Source organism: Antedon mediterranea, chromosome 2 (assembly GCF_964355755.1).
Source record: "Antedon mediterranea chromosome 2, ecAntMedi1.1, whole genome shotgun sequence".
NCBI classification, from domain to species: Eukaryota; Metazoa; Echinodermata; class Crinoidea; order Comatulida; family Antedonidae; genus Antedon; species Antedon mediterranea.
Window position 1 is genome coordinate 25,346,650 of NC_092671.1, and position 22,856 is coordinate 25,369,505.

The 22,856-nt window shown below is 33.8% G+C and overlaps 2 protein-coding genes across 2 annotated transcripts in view; one reads left to right on the forward strand and one right to left on the reverse strand.

The window, feature by feature from the left end:
* The window catches only part of LOC140040775 (nuclear receptor subfamily 1 group D member 2-like), a 34,032-nt gene extending 31,258 nt beyond the window's left edge, over positions 1–2,774 (reverse strand). The window contains exon 1 of the mRNA XM_072086944.1: positions 2,652–2,774. The gene's annotated coding sequence lies outside the window, so the exon portion shown is untranslated. The remainder of the gene's footprint in view (positions 1–2,651) is intronic.
* Positions 2,775–13,447: 10,673 nt separating this feature from the next.
* On the forward strand, positions 13,448–21,409 carry LOC140040776 (uncharacterized). Its single transcript, XM_072086946.1, has 6 exons — positions 13,448–13,610; positions 14,073–14,926; positions 15,084–15,341; positions 15,667–15,735; positions 16,198–18,090; positions 18,601–21,409. The coding sequence occupies exons 2-6, from the start codon at positions 14,118–14,120 to the stop codon at positions 18,644–18,646; spliced, it is 3,075 nt and encodes a 1,024-aa protein (XP_071943047.1). The 5' UTR covers positions 13,448–13,610; positions 14,073–14,117; the 3' UTR covers positions 18,647–21,409.
* Positions 21,410–22,856: the final 1,447 nt, after the last annotated feature.

A 22,856-nucleotide genomic window follows, 5' to 3' on the forward strand; every position in this document is an offset into this window, starting at 1 on the left:
TTTCAGACTTGCTAAAACAATAATAATGCAAATGCTTCTCATAGTAAACAGGATGATATAATTTCTATTTAAATAGATGTTTGTGTAGAAAACAGAAACTATTTAACTAGACTAGTAAATGAGGTTAGAAAATAAAGTCCTGTCTGTAGGAAAGGTTTATATTTATAGATTTGTAACATTTCAACGGAATCGATTTAAAATCTATTAATTCACAACATCCTGATTCTAGAGAACCCATTACAGAATCTTGTAATTAATAAATATCCAGAAGGGAAACTGTTTATCTTAAAATTAAAGTAGTATATTGCTATTATTAGGTTTTCTTAACTAAATTTAAACAATTTAATTCCCTTAAGATTCATAAGAGGATATGTGTTTCGCTTTTAAATTCACAAATACTGCTAAATAAGTTTTAAATAGTTTGTTTTCATTCATAATTCCCTGCAAGAAAAATAAACAGCGGAAAACATAATCATAATTAAATGAAAGAAAGTCATAAGTAATTAATAATTTCTTTTTTTAATATTTATGAATATAAATATTTTCAGTTAGGTTAATATTTACTGGTATGTGTTTTATATGTACACAGTACAGTCATTTACACACACAAACAATAATTATAGACATAAATATTTACAATTAAATTTGATATTAATTCATTTAAATAGAAATAAAATAGAAATTAAGATACAGTATTTTAATATAAAAACAAAAAACTATTTAGGTAATGAAGCCATGGTTCATGTGAAAATCTATTCAACATCGTAACAATCTCATCTTTCATCCTTGTTTTTTTTGTTCGAAATAAACTGAGACCTAAAAAATGAAACTGGCGATATATTTAATTGTTTATGTTGATATACTGTATTTAAATCACAAACCATGGCTGCTAAAAATGTAGGCCTGGCTATACAGAGCATAACTGGTTAGGCTATACTTGTGACCTTAATCTTAAGTTGCACACAAGACTATTGAATCTGAAGATAAAATAAGAAAATAAAGCACCAACATTTTGAGAGGTGCTGAAGAGAACCAAACAATGCATTTCCACTGGCCTAAACATAATTGTAATATGTATTAAACTAATAATTATTAGTATATGTTTTACCATATTACTGTGTCAGATAAACATAAAAGTGTTTTATGTTTTACACACAATTACAACAAGATAAAAATTAATTGACAACATAGGTAGAATAACAGTTTTTACTCTCTATAAATGATTCAGATTTGTAAGAAAAGGAAATATGTTTTCTAGGATATTTATTTTTAGGGAAGGAAACACCTCCCCGTTTAGTTTATGGAACCCAGCCCTACTAATGGCGGTATCCATGCATTTTGAAGGTTAAATTAAAGAAATTAAGCAATATTAATAATGCCTGAATAATAAAGGAGGAAAATAAAAGTGTAAAAAAAAAATGATATTTTCTTTCTCCACAAAATGTAAATTTATTAATTCAATGCAGGACATGTACAGTATGACGCAGATCAATTCATCAACAAATTCTGACTATATGTACACTGTAAGTAATCACTTTGGTAAATATTCTACAAAATTGTTTTTGTGCACAGGCATTTATAGCACTGCTCATCTAAACACGATTTAATATTAATATTGAGGATATAGCCAATTTTCAGACTTTGTTGTGTTTAGATTGCCACCCGGAAATGAGATAGTAAAACAATGAAAAAATGTATTGATTAATTGCTACAGACTATTTTGTTATCATCAAGGGTATCCTGGTTATTGGGTATAATAAACCTTCACTTGATTTCTATGAAGGGTACTAAACAGGTTCCTGAGTTTTAAGTACATTTTCTTTCTCAACTTTTACCTTTTCAAATTATATTATGTAAACGTTGTCTACTTAGGTATATTAAAGTGGTACTTCAAATAAGAGGAAATTCATTGTTTTTCTATATAGACAGTATTGATGGGCTCTTTATCTTTTGATTCTTCAACTTGTACATCCTCCATATTGTAGGGCTCATTTAATGTTCCTAACAGCTTATAAGGTGTAAACACTTTCCATAAAAAAATACCTACACATTTCTTTTAATTTTATAAAAATGAAATGTAAATTTTAACAAAGTTGTAACTCTTAATACGAAATTAGGCACCCCAGCATCATATTCACTTTACATCTTCCTGATTTTAAATTACATTTTATACACAGTCTTATGTTCATTTAAAATTATTTTACCTCACTCATACATTTAAGTACAAATACAATACAGCATTAATGTGATATCATAATAAAAAATAATGCAAAATAAATGGTAATTTATCATTTTTAATAAAATAGTGTCAAATTTGAGTGTCCAATTGTCACACAAAGTTTGCAGGCACACAATCTAGACTACAAATCAGATTTGGCTATAAACAACACAAAAAGTGAAAAGCACAGGCCTAAATATAATAGGCCCATCTAAATGGTTACTGTATTCCAAGAATCATACAGTTTCTGTATGACTAGATGTATATTTATTTAAAATTACAATTTTGCCGTAGGCCGAAGGATGCTCTTACGCAATAACGCAGTGTTCATGCTAACAGGCACTTTCGCGCGCACGTCATCCGTGGCAAATTTGGGTACTTAGAATAGAGCGCGCTGTACTTAAATTTTTGAATATAATTTATCAAATCTTACCAATTATGAAAAAATGAGTTTCTGAGCTGATAATTGCGGAAGCTTGAATCTGCAAAGGTTGCTTCTTCGTCTAGATCTAAATGAATTGTGAATGAGAGAGATGTCCAAAAGTATCATACGCATGTGCGCTCGCTAGTTCTTCCCCCTCAGTTCAGACAAAATTAGGTCGTCAGGCCGCTATTTTTCTGTTGTAGCCTGACAGGCGTTTAACTAGTGACGTTGCTTGCTGGCTCGTGCTTTTGGTCCATACCTATTGTATATTTAGGGTGCGATATTATTGTTGTATAATGCTTACCAATATTTCTAAATACGCAATACATTCTTTTATTCTTCAAACAGATAAAATAAATTTATATTTGCTACTTTACCTGACTCTAACCTAACGTGATTTGTTTTAGTTACATCTATTTACATTAATATTAATCGGGATCCTGTCATTACAATGGACTAATCGTTTATTATGCTAATAGTGTTGTTAAGTCTGGTTTCAGCCTTTTGAATATACCGGATGTCGAGGTAGCCTAATTTCTAGTGACCCAGAATTATCGATTCTCCGAATTAACAGTTTTTAAACAATGTTTTTCAATGTTATTTTATTATGAAGATATTTTCTTTTTGCTTGATGATGCACATTCATTTTAATGAAATTAAAATCAGTTTTACCTTTCTTTGCCTGCAGCCAGAGGAATTTTATCAATAAAATTTATTGCTAATTAGGTCTATTCAATTTGTAATTGGATTTCCGTAAATAAAACTTGGAGCGTTGTATATTTATAATTTAATGAGAAATTTAAATTGTTGTTTTAACTTTATCCAATCCAATTTATCATTCGACGTGGTTCACCCCCCCCCCCCCCTACCCCCAACATGATTGGTTCAGGAATCGAATCACGGACAAACGATTTATATATTACATCAGTTTGTAACAACAATCAGATTTTACAATACTGCTTTTTAATCTTATGGGGTGGGGATGTGGGGTCACCATGTCGGATCCAGGCCCGATAGCTGGAGGCGCGCGCTCACTTTTTGGAAGTTAAAAATGCGACATTAAAAATGAAAGCGGACAAGAAGAAGGTCAAGTGGTATATACAATTGCACCTTATTAGGATTTCAATCTTCCTCCTTAATTAATCAAAACGGAGTTTTTTTTTTGGTAGATCATAAATTGTTATTCATGCGAATTATTAAAGACGGGAAGCAAACGCGACTCTACAATTCACTATGTCGATTGGTTGGTCGGTCGGTAAACACTAACTTAAATTTGAGCACGCGACTGCAGCTATGTATATGGCCTTGTTATCTGTTATGAATTATTTTTTATTTCTGCCCTAGACGTCGGGGAATAAAACAAGAAGTATTTCTTAAGCTCAGTTCCCACCATCGGGTTTGTTCTTCCGTCTTCCAAAGGGACTTGTTGCTCCGTGGGATTTTCGCCGCTGTATCCATGGTTTCACCCACACACTGCGTTTCTTTTGCAATCGTTTTTTTCTTCTGCTTGCGTTTATTTAGTTCTCTTACCATATACAAAATGATCAAAACTTTCGAAAGTAACAATAAATCCATTTCGATTTGTATTAAGAATATACAATATCACAATTGAATTCTAAATGAAAAATAGAATAGCAAAGCAGAGAGCAGAGAAAGTATTTACACAATGGTTGACAAGGTCAATCCTTGAATACCTACAATATACAAAGATTGTCCCTAAATTGCAAGCTTATGACATTCTATTCAAAAAGTAGGTCATTAGTGACCAAGTGAAGAGATGACTGTGGGATTGCAAGCATACCATGATTTAATAAAGGAACTGGAAGTAGAAGACATAATAATATAATAATTTTATCTATAATTATATATAAATATATAATATATTATGACTTTTAATAACACTTTATAATCTTTGTATTCCATTCAACTCCTAACTAAAGTTGTTTCAGGTATCTATAATCAAAAGATATATTGTGAACTATATTATATCTCTCTGCTACAATATTCAGATGTTGATCCCTACCAAGCCAAATTCCTGCCCATCTGATTGGCTATTGGTGTAAAAAACTGGTGTCAGTTTCATTAATAATAGGACATGCACTAAAACTTATAAGTCACTATTTTCTCTCTTTTATACACAAGGGAGCAGTTAAAATAATAGATTTAACCCTAAAGGTGACTGGAAACAGGCACTTTCCATCAATCAATACAGTGTCCCTTTGGAAGACGGAAGAAAAAAACTGATCGTGGGAACTGAGCTTTACAGTGTTAACTATTGTTCTTTCATCATTAAATGATGTTTTTTTAAATTGATATTCTATTTAATAATTTAAGAAATAATGATTTATTATCAATTTCAATTTCTAATTTCCCAGAACCTTCGTAAAGCCACTACACCGTATTCACCAATCAAACAATACTTTAGGCCTATCTACACACACTACACTTGACACACCATTCGCCAAAACTATTTACAGTACCACAGAAGTAGGATTTGACCATTTAATTCAATGATAATGCCTACGATGACAGAACGAAAACATTGCTTATTGGCTGTTTATACATCTCATAGACTCTCCTCTTCCAGACGTGCTTTGAGATTTGAGCATTCCCAGTCCGAGTTTCCAAATAATGTACCCATTTCCAACCATAGTAAACAATAGGCGTAGATCGCACATGGTAACTGTTCCCTAATGAGTACGGTAATGATTCCGTTCTCTTGAATATAAGAACTGAAAAATGTGTATTTATTTATTTAGATTTAGGCTTTAAATCGGTGGCACATTTATAAAACAAAAGTGCACAATATAAAATATAACATATAAAATACAAAAGAAAAAAAAGAAAAAGGTAATAATTAAAGCTAGACATTTTTCTCAATACAGCAGGCGATAGCCATTATGAGATAGAGAAGAACAGGAGGCCAAAACCAGATTTTAATTCTCGTCATTTTGACTATAGGTGACCTTTTTGATGAAAAATAGAATGGAGTTACGTCTACAATAAGAGGCACCCGCGCAAACGCAACAAATTCTAAAGGAAAAGTACTATATTACAGTGGTGGCGCCAGGGGGGGGGGGGGGGGCTACGGAGGCTGTAGCCCCCTCGTCGGGGAGCCTATCCCCCACGTAGGGAACGCGAGTATAATAGGAAGGAATATAATATAAAGTACGCCACGATTTTTTTTTTCGTACATAACGAAACTATTAATACAAGGGTATTTAACTGAATTCGTTTTTCGCCAAGACTATCACGACGAAGTATCGCTGCCATTTCCTTGGATCGACTATGGAATCTCTAACAGTGGTGGCGCCAGCGGGGGGGGGGGGGCTACGGGGAGGGGATACGGGGAGCCTAGCCCCCACGTCGGGGAACGCGATTACTTTTCGTCGGGGAATATAATATAAAGTAAAAATCATTCGGGTTCACTTCGTAGCTTCAGCGACTAGAAAACCGCGAAGTTCCATTTTTGTTAAGTACGTCGGAGGGCTATTACACTTTATTATGCATGCATTATTGCCAGCGATCTAATAAACAATAGGTATGCACTTGTCTGGCGGTGTCCCTTTGTACGAATCGTTTAACATTGGGCCCGGCCCATTGCGGTTTACGCGTGATATCATGTTCCACCCAGTAGAATTGCAACAGTTTGTTTTTTTGCTGAAACATATGTAGATATTTTCATATCCAAAATCTACCCTGATCTGCCCATTATAAATTACCTAATTTGCATAAAATCAAAATGGCTGCCATTTTACAACTTTGATCCCAATTATCTCTTAAACCATAAAGAATTTGGTATAAGAATGTATTGAACACAAATATAAACATGACCCCAAAGATTTGTCTTTGGGGTCAAGGTCAAAGGTCATTCCAGTTTGACATCTAAATTATGCTAATTATCTCTTAAGCCATTAAGTATTTTGAATAAGAATGTATAAGTACAAATATAAACATGACCCTTAAGATTCAGAATAGCACATTTGATTTTTCATCTTACCCTGGGGTCACTGGGTCAAAGGTCACAATATAAAAAATTCAAATTATCCTTTAAATCAATTTGCATAGTAGTCTTACTACTACTAAAAACACAGCATATACAGTACAGACATTGCAGCAGATTGATGTATGCACACTGCGCCCACACCCCTCCCACCCAGAGATTACTAGGTCAATGATTTTACCTTAAACATTTTGAAAAAATTGTTTATTTATAAATATTATAACTGCAAAATTGACATGGGATCTGTAGGTAATTTACTTTATACCATACAGTATAGCTTATTTTGACATTTACTTTTTACATTTAGGCATACCTACTTTAGTAGGCCTACGAGCTTATAACCATACATTTCTGAAACATTGGTCACAAAAATGTCAAAATAATTTTTGGGTCGGACTCGATCGTCAATGGAGTTACTTTTTAAGATGTTTTTGCCATACTCTGGACAATTCTCGCTTCACTGAGAATTCAGTAAAATTACGTCAGAGTAGACCAAGAAACTTAGCTTTCTGATAATTAGTAATTTAAATTATCATCTATAATTTTTTTTTAAATCAAATTATCTACAACAACTAAACTAAGCAACAACAGTTGCAAAGAACTAGTTTTGTTAAAGTATATACTTTAGTAAGTATCACAATGAAATTACTGTCTTACTGTAATCATTCTCGATTGAAGCATCATTTTGCTAATAAAAGTATTAATAAATACTGTTACTTAATCCTAATATATACTGATACTTTAAAATGTTTGTGATAAATTTTAACATACACTAAGGGTATTTAAATATGAATACAAACTACACTTGTTTTTAATGGCTGGATTTTAAAAAATGTTCATTCATCTCAAACTTAAAAATTTAGGGTGTTACGAAAGATTCTATTTTTTTTAATGCAACTCTATATTTTCTGTATTTGTGTCATTTGAGAGCAGAGGACTCGTTCTTATACTAAAGTAAACTATAGACACTTGTTCTAAATATTTTTAGTTCACATAGTCTCTGTATTCTTAATACACAGAATATGTCATCTTTCACTACTGCACCCACTTTGGTTAGTACAACTTAACTTTTCCCAATGTTAGGGTCAGGTTTTACTGTTTAAAAAGTGGTCGGTTACTGTTTGAACCACATGACCTCAATTTTCACAGTTACAAATTTTGTAAGGGTAAAAGTGTTTCCACACTTTCCCATAATTTAAACACTTCACACAACCAGCCAGGATTGACAGTTTTTGTGCGACATATTTTAGCATAGTGTACTATAATCTAAAAAAAAAAACCCAAATATAATAAATGTAATTCCTTACAATTAAAACACCTTTCCTAATAGTCTGATCACTGAAGTTAACTCAAATGAGCTTTTCAAAATAGATATGATTTGTTCATAGGTACATCATCCAAATTGAAATGAATTCACTTCATAATTAGAGTATTTTATATTGTAAGATAATGACATTTTATCTTGACCCAATACAAATCAAATGCAAATCATAAGAACATATTACTGTATATTTCTATTAAATACATTCTTGTTCAATATACCTGATGTTTTGAGAGATAATTAGTATATTTTATATGGCATAATTAGATGACATTTGACCCTATACAACTCAATTGCATCTTTCTGAATATTTAGGGTTATATTTATATTAAATACATTCTTGTTAAAAATACCTGATGTTTTGAGAGATAATTAGCATATTTTATATGGCATAATTAGATGACATTTGACTTTGACCCCATATACAACTCAATTGCATCATTCTGAATATTTAGGGTCATATATTAAATACATTCTTGTTAAAAATACCTGATGTTTTGAGAGTTATTTTCAAATTTTATATAGTGTAATTAGATGACCTTTTGAACCTTGAACCCTAATACAACTCAATTACTGTACATTATTCTAAACCGTTAGCGTCATGTTTAGGCCTATATTTGTACTTATAGTTATACATTCTTATTCAAAATACCTAATGGATTAAGAGATAATTAGCATATTTTAGAGGCCATACTGGAATGACCTTTAACCTTGACCCCAAAGACAAATCAAATACATTATTTTAAATCTTTAGGGTCACATTTATATTTGTACTTATACATTCTTATTCAAAATACCTAAGAGATTAAGAGATAATTAGCATATTTTAGATGTCAAACTGAAATGACCTTTGACCTTGACCCCAAAGACAAATCAAATATATTATTCTGAATCTTTGGGGTCATGTTTATATTTGTGTTCAATACATTCTTATACCAAATTCTTTATGGTTTAAGAGATAATTGGGATCAAAGTTGTAAAATGGCAGCCATTTTGATTTTATGCAAATTAGGTAATTTATAATGGGCAGATCAGGGTAGATTTTGGATATGATAATATCTACATATAGTTGAGCATGTTTCAGCAAAAAAACAAACTGTTGCAATTTGTTTGACTGAAAAGTCTATTTCCACTCATCTACAGGGACCAGAATGTGTACTGTAGTTACTTTCCAGGAGAAGTTTACTGACGCGTTATATATACGTATATTACATACGAAGTAGTTATTTCAATACTAATACTGATGATGCAGTGATGTATGATACGTCGTGTAGGGCCTACTGTGTATCGACAGCAAAAGTGTACGAATTATCTTCGCGATCTATTTTATTGTTCGTATGTTCAATTTTTTAATTTACGATTATCGTGGGGTAGGTACCTGAACCTGAAATAGACGTTTTTCACTGTAGGCTCGGCCTACATTACTAAACAAAAAACATGCCATTTTCGTTTAGCCAACATCTTATTATAGCTAAGTTATTACATTTCCAATGTCCTGTATGTCATGAACTGCTCGTACATCGAAATTCCAGATTCACATCTGGGAAATAAACTGGTTTCCCCGACGGAAAATGGTCTACGCTTGTGGACGCATTCCCCTCCAAATAAAAGGTAAAAAGGGTAACTTGTTTAGGCCTGTCTGAATTTTTTTAAAGTATAGGTGTAATTTTTGAAGACCTGCATCTCTAGTTTTCAAAATTGTTTTAGCTCAACCGTCCCCAATTATAGAGCTGGTCATGTATACTTACCGTACATTTTGTTTCATATTTCGATGTACAATATACAGTCAGTGCATTGAACCTTGAGCTCTATTTTTTCAATTTTTTTTTTATATCCAAGGTAGGGCTGGTTCTGGAGACTTACCGGTATCTTGTTTTATGCTTCGAAGTATAATAAATTAAATTTTCAGAATGTTCTTAGCTCCACCCCAACCATGGTGGGCTGGACCTATAATTTCGTTTCATATTTCAATGTTTTGCAGGGACCTAGCAGCTCTATTTTTGACAATTTTCTTAGCTCTGGTTCTGTAGACTTATAATTTCGTTTCATTTATCAATATGGGCCTATATATAAGTGCAATTTCCAGGTACCTAGCAGGTCTATTTTTCACAATTTTCTTAGCAGCTCAACCCTAATTGTAGGGCTGGTCCTGGAGCCTTATATATTTTGTTTCTTTTTTTCGAAATACTATAATCCAATATCCGGGGACCTAACAACTCTAGTTGTTTAAATGTCCTTAGCTCCATCTCTCAACCTCGGTGGGCTTGTTCTCTGATAGACTTGTAATTTCGTTTGATATATCAATGTATAATTTCAATTTCCGGGGACCTAGCAGCTCTATTTTACAACATTTTCTTACAGATCAGGCCATGGATATCTCGCGCATTTACAATTTTCGCACCCCCAGACAGCAACCTGCCTACGTCTCTGCGATTATAACGATATACCTCTTGGCCCGTGGGTAGGTTTTACGTTCGCGTATATTTTCTATGATAGGCATAGGCCTATTGAACTTTAAAAACTTCATTTTTAAATTTGAAAGAATGGATTTACACAGTCATCGTACCGGACCTCTTGCAATGTGTTTTTCACACAGTATTTTATTTATGCACCATACAAAATTGAAAAAATTGGCTACCCTAAATCTGATTAAAACGGCCTCAAATTACGCTATAACGTGTTGCTTCCGGGGGCTCCCCCCCCCTTGGACCCCCAGGCGGCCCCCCTGTCCCCCAGCCAAGTGATGCTCGCTTCACTCGCATAGCCCCCCCCCCCCCCCCGTCGGGGAATTTAGCCCCCGCGTCGGAAAGATCCTGGCGCCACCCCTGCTATATTATAGATATAGCCTAGCCTTCAAAATGGAGATGCGCGAGAAGTCGTCCTCGCGTGGGGTGGGGTGGGCTTTCTATACACCCTCCTCGCGTGTCGTCGTAGATGTGTGTACACTGTATACTAATTACTATAAATTATTCAATTTAAGCATACATCGGAGTTATACAGTAGAATCATAGTTCAAAAATATTTTTGTCGAAATTTGACAATTTACGATACAGTACTTGAAATAATAATCAAGATTTAACAAAACTGCAGTTAAAATCTATTAGTAAGAGTAGCTTGCGTATTATTTCACGTACTGTACTAGACTTTCCCCAAGCCTGTATTCATTGTTTTTTAAAAAATGTAGGCCTATTTGTTTTTATTTCGATGTTTGTCTGAAAATACAAACTCAAGTAATACACGTATAAAAAGCTACGGAAGCCCGTTCGGGCCACAAGTTAACTATATTTAAAAAGCTGTATTATCTGGCGGCCGCCACTTAATTATCTGGCTGCCGTCACTTAATTATCATCTGGCGGCCGCCACTTAATAATTAGTACATGTCCCGTCACGTGACATGTACGTGCATTGGATCAGAGGCGATGTTGCATATGGAACGCAATCGCTGCCTCCGGCAGCAAACTTTAATTCTATTCGGCTCTTTTACAACCATTACGTTCGGCTCTTTTAGCATTCGGCGCATTTCTATTCGGCCCATTTACCATATTTACGATTAAAGATGTGTTGAATACCCTAAATTAATTCATCTTTTTACAAATTTTGAGAGAGAAAGGGTAAATTATTATTGCTAAAAGTTAGGCTGACACTAGACTAGGTCTAGCTAGCCTAGGCCATAAATCAAACCTTTTCTCTTTCAAAATAGCCAATAAGGTGGGACAAGTTCTCTATAACACATTAATCATGTCAATAAAATGATTAGTCATATTGAAATAGCCTTCAAATTTATTTAATTCAACCAACCAAACACTCTACATGCTGCATCTATATGTTTTGTAAACTTTTCATAGACTCATTTCCAGCCGTTGATTTTCTTCCATTTGACCCCATGTAAAAAAGGTTAGAATCTAATTGCGCCGTATAAAAAAAAAGAAGCGAACGTAATGGTAAATGGGCCGAATAAAAAAGAGCCGAATGCTGAAAGAGCCGAACGTAATGGTAAATGGGCCGAATAGAAATGCGCCGAATGGTAAAAGAGCCGAATAGAATTAAAGTTTGCTGCCGGAGGCAGCGATGGCGTTCCATATGCAACATCGCCTCTGATCCAATGCACGTACATGTCACGTGACGGGACATGTACTAATTATTAAGTGGCGGCCGCCACTTAATTATCTGGCCGCCACCAGATAATTAAGTGGCGGCCGCCAGATAATTAAGTGGCGGCCGCCAGATAATTAAGTGGCGGCCGCCAGATAACAGCTTTTAAAATATAGTTATCTTGTGGCCCGAACGGGCTTCCGTAAAAAGCCATATGTGCAAAAATATTTATATTTTTATTAATATTAAGACAAAACTCCGTCTGGAACCCAGACTAGTACTGTACGTGAAATAATACGCAAGCTACTCTTACTAATAGATTTTAACTGATAGATGGCGCTATTGAATATTTATCATCAATCACAATCACAATTTATTGCATTGGCATTGCATTTTTAAAAATCGGAATAAAATCAAAGCTAAGTTCAAGAACGTTAAAAAGAAACGAAAACATAGAACATTAAAGGAAATAACTAATAATAAACTCAATAGGAATATTTTCGATTTGAGCATAATAGAAGTAGGCCTAACTTTAACTATGGGTTAGGGTTAGGGTTAAAGATGTATTGTCCCTTTGTCAAATTCCAAAAAAAAAAAAAGATTTAAAAAAAAAATGGGTCATTTTAAAGTATCATAATAGTTATTAATTTTCACCAAAAATGATTCGAAAAAAAATCATTTAACTGAAATACAGACGTTTTTTGTCAAATTCCAAAAAAAAAAAGGGGTCATTTTAAAGTATCATAATAGTTATTAATTTTCACCAAAAATGAGTCGAAAAAAAATCATTTCACTGAAATACAGACGTTTTTTGGTTCAAAAAATAACTTTGACTTCCAGTCAAAGTTTTCTATCAAAACATATCTCATAATGCAACACTATTTGGCTACTCTCTGTATGCATAATCATAAAACTTCCTCGCGATCTCTGTGTGAAAACACCTTCTCATTTGTGACGAATTGTAAACAATCCTAATTAGCATCATGCATACTGTATACTCATGGTTTAAAATCGTTGTTTACTTTCGCTCGGGACGATTATCCAGACGAAATGTAATCAAATTAATTTAGCTGTTAAAAACGTAAAATTGTTGTTTTTGGCTTGAATTTTCGACTTAAGGTGAATAACTTTAATATTACTTTGATATGGTCAATTTAAATTTAGAATATTTTGACCTTCATTTTTTTTGTGTTTCAAGGGACAATACATCTTTAAGGTTAATAATAATTTTATTCGTTTAATATTTATAAATATATTTAGAATAAGTTGAGACTTGAGATAAAAATTGGGCTAAATGCAAACGCATACCTGGCCACGGATTGTCAGTGGGGCATAGGTTGGCTGATGTTAAGTGTGGTGTCGAGGTTCGCGAGAAATGTGTTGGTTTTATTATGATAATGAGTATAAGAAAGAAGATGAGCAACGTAAAATGTAGTATTTAAAGACAATTATATACATGGTAAAACAGGATATAGTGCATCATTGAATGAATGGGTGGAACCACTGCAAGTTATTCCACATCATTTTATAGGCTTCGGGTTGTAAAGGCCGAGTACGTAGTTTGTTTGTTTTCATTAGATTTCTTCTGGGTGATGCTGCAGCAGGGGCTCGGAGTCGAGTAGCTGCTGGGATAGTTTTACCTGATGTGTAGACTAGAAACTATCCTGACCGTCCAAACGACAGTATTAATGTGTCCTGTTTACTAGGCCCAGGCTTATACATTATTAATATTAAGATATTTAACTAATGACTTACTTATTGTCAAAAAAAGAAGAAAAATATTATTATTATCATGCAAGTTTGTTGCCATCATAACTACATTCCCCTCACTAATACTAATAGTATAATAGTAATATTTTACATTTAATTAAATAAATTAAATTAGGCCTAGGCCTAGGCATAAATTACTCTTTTAGTAAATACTGTAACTGTAAATACAAAAAATACTGAATTAAAACTAAAGTGCATTATTCATTTGTAATGAAATACAATGTTTTTTGCTTTAAATTTCAAGGCATTGGTTAAAAGTTGTTGACTCAATGTAGATCTTCATGTCATAATGGAGGATGCCAAAGCAGCTAACTATGGTACCTCTACCGAAACCAATAACTTAGCAGGTCATGGCAGTCTTGCACAAACAGATGATATGTCCAACCACCTATTTGATTCTGAACCTGGTTTAGGTACTAATGTTAATGAATCTGAATTTGCTTTGATTACACCAGTAGTCAAAAAGGAGGCAGGATTGAGACACGGACATAATGCTGGATATAACAATAAAATAAACACTTCCAGAAACCTACATAGAAGGACAAGCCATGAATGCTTAGGATCCTCGGATGAAGAAGAAACATCAGAGTCTGAGTATAGTGATGAAGAGGAGGATGAAATTAAAAATAGCTACAATGAGGAAGCATGTCAGCCGATGTCAAAAATGATATCAGACAAGAATACAGCCATACAACAAAATGAAGACAATGGTTCAGAATCAGATGGTAGCAGTAGTGATAAAGAATCAAGTGAGGAGGAAGAGGATGATGAAGAACAGGAAGAGGAGATTGTAAATAAGAAGTATCCGTCATCCACAAACCTGGTCACTGAAGCTGATAGTTACTCGGAGACCAATTCTAATTACATACATAAAGACAACACATTGAATTCTTTGACTGATACTGGGAAAACAGCCTCTAGTGTAATTTTGCCCAAGGTTGAACCAGCTAATGTCAATGTTAGGTTGGATATACTTGGCCAACAAAGGGAAACATCTGGATTATCTTCGGCTGGTAGTAGAACATCACAACACCCTCTAAAGAAAAGATTTTATGATGCTGTGATGCACGATTCTGGTCCGGTTGTTGACCATGATGTGTAAGATATTAATTTGTTGTTTATCGGTCAATTCAACCAATAATGGTTTTAGTATACTAAAAGCTGTCACTTGAACACACACAATATTATTACATTAATGGTTTTTAACAGGTTTATTATACAGTACTTGTTTGTTGTTGTTTTTTTCATACTTTAGTGAAAATAAGCAATTACAAAAGAACATAAAAGAGGAGGATGACACTGACAATCTTAACGAGGAAAAGGAGGTGATGGAAGACACGGAGGATGAAGACAATGATGATGGAGAATCAGAAGATGAAGAAAGTGAGGTGAATCATGCAATGTTTGCTGCAGAGAAACTTGTTCTTGGAAAGGCCTGGCAGCGATGGCATAACCTTGCCTCAGCTTTACGCATGAGTAATCTTGAAGAGCTTGCTGTTTTTCTTATTGATTAGTGAGTATTGTCTATTTTGTGCCTAGCTTACTCTGGGTCGACCGACAAGCTTTTTCCCTCCGAGTAGAGTACATCTCGAAAAGTAACAAAAACTTTGAACCTCCCTCAAAGATAGTTTTAGCGACTCCTGCCTATTTATACCTAACCAGTTATGCGCTCCCCTTTGAGAAGAAGAGGGCTATCCTAGAGTACATGTCAGTTTATCCAGCAAGTTTCGTACATAGTCTTTTCACACAGAATTTCCAACAATCATAGTGAATAAACTATATTGTTTTTAATTAAATTCTAATTAATTAATTTCTATTTTAAAATGTTCACTTTAAAGTTATGAAAGTCCACACCAAACTAGACCGCCCTCAACAAGTAGAATGCGCCTAAGAAGGAATGGAACTGGGTATGTATTTAATTCTGTTGTAGCAGTATTACTATCATATTGTTTTCAGTATTTTTATTTTGCAAAGTCATAAAATACTCATTTATTAGAATTTATGGTAAGTAGGATTATGTTTGGAGGCTGAAATGAAACAGAAAACAGGATTAACCCACATTAACTCATAACATTGGCATAGGTTAGAGGCTCACTTGCTCTATGGGTCTGGTGGTAATCTTCTCAGATATGGGCTATAAACCCTAGGTCCAGTGTACACATCTATTTTGAAGGAACCTAGTACATCTTTCGAGCTGAGTAGGGGGTTACCCTGGTATACTAGTACAACACAGCCACTGCCACACACAGCCAATCATTATAACTGGGCCTTTGAAGAGTTCAGTATTAAGAAATAATAAATTAATAAAAGTTATAGTAGTAGTAACTGTAGTTATTATAATGTAAATCATTTAAATGTTGCCTTTTCAGAATTAACAGACTAGGTATCGAGAACCAAGATAACAAGATGTATGGCAGAAACTTGGATGGAAAATGCATGCTTGACAAAGTGATAGGCTTTAATTCTGAAAGAACATCTGATGATAATGCAACAGAAACAAGTGGAAAGGCTATTTCAGACACCATAAACAGTAGCATCCCTGTAGGAAAGAAAAAGTTGAATCGCAGAAAGTCTTTACCAACACGGAGAGTTGCTTCAGTTGTTGTAGAGAACTATGATTATCAAGAGGAAACCGAAGATTACACTGTGGATGAGTGCATTGACGACGACGATGATGATTTCAACTTGGTGTGTGGAGAATGTGGAAAGGTATTTGGTGATCCAGATTTATTAGAAACTCATGAAAAAAAATGTGACAGCTTTAAAAAAAGAAAACGTAAACAACCGTTACGAAATTCGTCTGGTGGTCCAGTGAGTAAACTACGAAAAAAAAACACAACGCGAAAGAGAATGACTTCTAGGTGTGGTAGGCCACCTGCTAAATTTGGCTGTGATGTGTGTCCAAGAAGATGCAGATCAGAAGATTCATTAGAAAAGCATAAACTTACACACCAAAAACAGAACTTTTGTGACAAATGTCAGGAACAATTCATAAAAAAGAAAGAGTTCAAAGATCACATGGCATTGCACGATAATGGTCTTTTCAGAAAGTCATATAAATGCGAACATTGTGAGAAAGAGTTTCAAACACATCCTGTGTTTGAGAAACATTTAAAAACAGTTCATGGCGTACCATTTGTACGATGTGTTTGTGAGTTTTGTGGGAAAGGCTTCTCTCATCTGCACCAACTGCAACGTCATCGTGTACGACATCTTCCAGATAAACCATTTAAGTGTGAAAAATGTTCAAAAACATTTACTTTTCATTCTGGATTTAATCAGCATAAAAAGTGGCATGAGAATTCGGAAAGTGGAAAAACGTTTGCTTGCACAGTTTGTCAACGTGAATTTTGGACTGAGCAAAACCTTCGAAATCATACACGGAAAAGCCACGGAGAACGTAGCTTTATCTGTGAAGAGTGTGGGAAAACGTTTACCGTTAGCCATCGTCTAGAACGCCACAAATTAATACACTTGAATGATAAACCTTACCATTGCACAGTTTGTAACAAAGGATTTGTTCAGAAGCATAGTATGGTTGCTCACATGCGGGTCCACACTGGTGAGAAACCTTTCCAATGCTCAGATTGTCCTGCTAGTTTCGCACATAATGTCAGCCTGAAAACACACAAGAAATCTGTTCACGGTTATGATTGGTGGGCTGATAATGGTGTCGAGCGAAAACCTTCTGCCAAATCAAAATCTCCTCGCCCTAGACAGCGTAACAGGATGAGTAGCAGCAGTGAACCAAGCACACGATACTCTGAGCCAGACACTGCCAACCGAGCAAACCTTCCTCCTCAGGTGATGTCTTTGGCTGTGGACCAGATGCTTCAGCCTCCATTGAATGTTATGGAAAGTAGATCTGAAGAAAATAAAAGCCAGATGGTGGAGTACTCACTGCAAAATAGGGGTTCAGAATCTGTAATTACTCACTCTTCAGGTTCTAGTGGAGACAACCTGATATGTCAGGAACCAGGGACGGAACAAATGACTGATCAACATCGCATGGCAGGTGACAGACGATTACCTCAAAGAATAGAGTCACTTAATCTTGATCCTAGATCAGAGCAAAGAATGGACTATCGCATGATGCAACCTCAGAATCTACGCCTCAACTCAAGATCAGATCTTCGGATGGATCCAAGAATTGACCCACGCATAGATCCCAGGACACTCGATGATAGGGCACTGTCTGTTGTGCGTGGGAACCCTGACATGCAGCAGGAAATCTGGAGATCTTCAAGTTTTATTGAGAATATGTAAGTTAATAATTTTAGTTACATAAATTTCGAGTATAGTAACTAACTAGCGAGTTGCTATAGAAACATGATGTCATGCAGTAGCCAATAATAAAATAATGTCTGTGAATGTTAATATTTAATTAGTACTGTACTTTTTGTTTTTACAACAAAATATGTTGGCCGATCAACATTTTGTTTGCAGGATTTTAAATTTGGTGATCTTTCATCACCAGTTACGCAAACACTCACAGTGTTGCATAACCTGTGTCACAGATCATAAGTGTGTGGCAACCTAGTAAGGTCTACATGCAGTTAGTCCTAAACTTTTAGATTCTTGAAACTAACCTTAGATTTCAGTTTTCTTTAAACATTTAAAAAAAGACGAAAAGTGTTTTGATGCAAGGCCAAATTTCAGAATTCTTTTTTTTTTTTAAAGTTAATATTCATTTCAATAAGTAATTGTGATAAAGACTTGAACTATTCCCTTTTAATACCATAATTTTTATTATTTTATTTATATTGCAACAGGCCCTTCCATCAGTCATGGGCAGCACCTGGCAATTATAGCTGGTGAAGAGCCTTCTCCAATCAATATAGAAACATCAACGATTGATTGCTAACTTTGTTGGTCATCCTACAACCACTTTATCACTGGCCACAATCTGCAACTGATGTATACACGCTCTTTGAAGTGGTAATGTGGAAACATGTCCACAGGTAATAACAAAGGCAACACACAGTAAAGGTCAATCAAGTGCTAATGACCTAATGTGTGTCACATGATCCATAGAACCATGAAGACCATGACTTGTGGTTCTAAAGTCTTCTTTAGTATTAAAAACTGACAGTAATATTGCTTTTATACAATAAGTACATTTATTGTGAGTAACCTGTTTATACGATAATTACATTAGTAGCAATATGTTTAGTTTAGTTTAAAACAACAATACTACTATCATATTAAGGAGGTGCTTATTTTTATACCTCCTTGTTTTGAAGTTGTAATAATTTTCATCCAATAGCGGTGCTGTTATTTATTTCCGATACAGTAGCCTGCTATACTTTATTCTGGACTTGCCAAGCATATTTTTTTTATAGTAAATTATTTTAGTGCTGCATCAACAATTAACGTAATCTATTTATCTATTATAATATCTCAAAGCTGAAGTTTGTTACTCTATCTTCTCTCCTGCTGTTTGAGCTAGGCCACCTTTTAATTCCCATTTAGCCTTTCTGCTATGTTGAAACAGTTTATGTTTAGACCAATTTTGGATGCAGCGTTTAGTAATTCCTTGCTATTTTCTCAACATGAATTCTCCAATTATTGTACATTAGAGGGTGAAAAGATGACTTGAAAAAATAAGTATAAATGTATTGGTTTCTTTTAAAAATGTTGCACTAAATTTCAAATGTATTAATTTTTGTTTAATCTGAAATGGTTATGATTTTTACATCAACCCACCAATATTTTACCTTATAGAAAAATAGCTGTTAATGTACAAATTTAAATGTAAGTTGAACTCCTTTTGAAATGGGATTAACTTGAAGAAAATAGCCAAAGAGAAGAAACGCTACCAAAAAGTAATTTTCTTTTAAGCATTTAAAAATAATTTAATTAGCATTTTGAAAGTTTTAAACAAGGTAAAAACCATGAGTGAAGTGATACTAGAAATACAATAGAGCCCTTCAATCCTTTTAAGGTGAACATTTTGTCATGGAACGAACGAGTGGTATTAAATGAATCATTTTAATGTAATGACAAATGGAAACTTCATTACACAAGGTATACAGTATATAAAGCAAAATACAGTGTATACAAGGCAGTCAAAACTGAAATGTGTACACTATGTTGGATCCTGACACTGTCCCCTTTATAGAGGTTCTACTATAGACACAGGCTGAACCATTTTGTACAATGTACTATTATTCAATATCTAGCTTTAGTGATATTCTGTAACTAAATACATTTGTATTCTTGCATTCAATTACTGTAGCATATACAGGTAGATGTTTGATTTCTTAACAATTTGTTTTAGGAATTCTTATTTGAAATAATTTCATGTGAATTCTAATAATAATAGGAGTAAATTTTCTTTTTGTTGAAAAAGCACACTGAATGTTTGTGAAATGTACAGTAGTAAGTACCATATGATTGACTCCCCTTTTTTTCTGTGCGCAATTTCATATACAGTATACCAGACTATATTGCTATTCTATCATCAAATTTGTAGTTGATAGTAAATATATATATATAGATTTCATTATTTAATTTTGCATTGAAAGGTGCTGAAAGTTAGTGTTATTTTATCCTATGAATCGTGCAATTTGTATCTTGACAGTAGCTTAAGATTTTTAATATTTAGTATTATATATATATATATTTTTAGTCAAGTACAAGCTAGTAAAACGTTTAAATTAAAAACAGTTAACCTAGTTTTGATTAAACTCTATGATTTAAACCTTTTGAAGAGTGAAAGGAAATTAAAAATTTTAAACTTATTTCAAACTTTATTGTTCATCTTCAGCACTAAATAATACTGTTACAAAGTATATCTAGGTGCCAATACAGTTGTATAGTTCCATGGATGAACGTTTGAACTTAATGAGTGCATAATATATTGGTAATCAAAATAGTATACAAATAATTAATGTTTATGCATGATGGTGGTAAAACAACTGACAAATAAACAACTATACTAAACAGAGACAATTCTTTTGAGGGTGTAAGTCTATTAGGCCTATTACTATAGCAAACGCAGCTTTAAAGATGTATTGTCCCACTGAACAAAACGATTTATTGTTGTTGAATAGGCTTTAATGTATAATTATTCACTTTTACAAAATCCTGGATAGAAACAAATTTAGTTACCTGATGAACTAAAATATAAAGAAAAAAAATCAATTGACTCGGAATGAATGGATTTTTAGTTATTTTAAACATTTATTTCTTTTATACGCAAAACATTTTATATAACATTTGTTTAGTTTAATTTTATACATGCATGTAAATTGGCTTACTTAGTGTTTGATCTTTGTATTTCCTGAAAATGTAATACCATAAATTATTTGAACAGTTTTTATGAATGTAATATTATGTAATCATGTTTTGTAATTTTACCAATGCTTACACTTTACATGAACATTTCGTCTTCATGGCATTTAAGTGATACGGTTTTTAATAAGAAATTGTATCCATTTTTTGCGACGTTTTTCCTACAGTAGTATTTATAGCAACAAGTATTTATCCTGCAAAATTGAAGTTATTTGAAGCTTTGAACCTATCATACTATATAAGATAGAACATGCTTTAATTATTAAATCATACATTTTATTGTAATGTTTGTATTCTCTGTCTATCTCTGCCAAATGTCCATCGCCTAATTACGTTCTTAACAAGTTGTTCATGTGCGATTGTTTTACTTTCCATAGAAATTAACAAATTCATCACTCATATGTGAATTTATACGGCATGCATGTTATTTGACATTCCGTATTTCGAAGCAACTTCAAATGTGTTTTTGTTGACCCTCATTCTGCCCTTTAATATAATATAACCGAGTAAGAAAGCTATTGTGAGTAGTAGTACAAGAACAGTATCCTTGTAGTTTTTGTGCGAAATCTTGTGAATTGCAGTTGTTAACAAACGAGGTGATTTCTTTTTAGCGAAGTCACAAAATGAGTACAGTACAATAAAATGTTCATTTACAACGTAAAGTAGTTCGCTTTCAGCATATCTTGAAGCAACTTCATCTTGTACTGTTAAAGTTTACACACATTTGTAATGGAGATGCTCTTTCCGATACCAGAATCTAAATATGTGTAGTATTTGATTTAGTTGTCATGCAATTCTAATATTTCGTCCCACACTAGTTCAGGTTCAGGGTTTGTCTTTTCACTTAAACATATCACAACGGCATCTTCTCCCATCTTGTAAGATGACGTTGTAAACTGATGATTGACATTCATGAGAAAGGAAACTGTAGTAGGCCTATGTTGCATTTTTTATGAGAGTTGCAACCAGCATAGCAAAGTTAAACGTTCTATGTACTGTTAAAACATTCAAATTTACACATTTATGAGAAAATATGTAGAGGTGACTGCATTTGAACATATATTACAAGTAAACGCGAAAAACGAGTTATACAGTATTATACATTTTGTTAAGCCTGTGGACAATTGATACACCCGTGTCTGCAGGCCTACCAATAATGATATTGTGTCAATCATTAATCATTTGAGTGAACTCGCTTATGTGTGATGTTTTTTTTGGTTTTCATCTTTCAAACCACTGGATACCAACCGGTTCTAATTCAGTTCTCCTGTCCCACTTTAATTCAGGTTCAAGATATGTCGTTTCACTCAAACATATCGCAACAGCTTCTTCTCCTATCTGATATGACTTTAAACTGTACAATTGGATAGTCGACGCTTGAACTGTCAACGATCAACGACGATCGTTTGAAAAACGAAATGATGACAATAGCAAGTACTTTTTCCTGTTAAAATCGATAACATTTCAATGTTTACGTAATGATCACCGATTATTGTTAACGATAGCGTCGACAGGAAAACAGGCTTAAGTTCTACAGGATCGTAATTATAACCCAAGGTATAGGTGTCATGTTATAGGTGTGGTTGTTCAGAGGGTGTTGTTGTCCTAGGGGCATAGCAGTTATCCTATAGGGTAGTTTTCCGGGTGGGATTTGTCCTACTGTAGGGGGTTATTGTCCGGGTGGTAATTGTCCGGATACGCATTAACCCATTAAAGTTTTCTTACATTTTTA

Excerpts from the sequence above, each read along its gene's own strand:
- LOC140040776 (XM_072086946.1), top strand. The coding sequence starts at position 14,118 with ATGGAGGATGCCAAAGCAGCTAACTATGGTACCTCTACCGAAACCAAT. Across the intron at positions 15,736-16,197 it reads CTAAGAAGGAATGGAACTGG|AATTAACAGACTAGGTATCG; the intron begins GTATGTATTTAA and ends TTGCCTTTTCAG. Across the intron at positions 18,091-18,600 it reads TCAAGTTTTATTGAGAATAT|GCCCTTCCATCAGTCATGGG; the intron begins GTAAGTTAATAA and ends ATATTGCAACAG.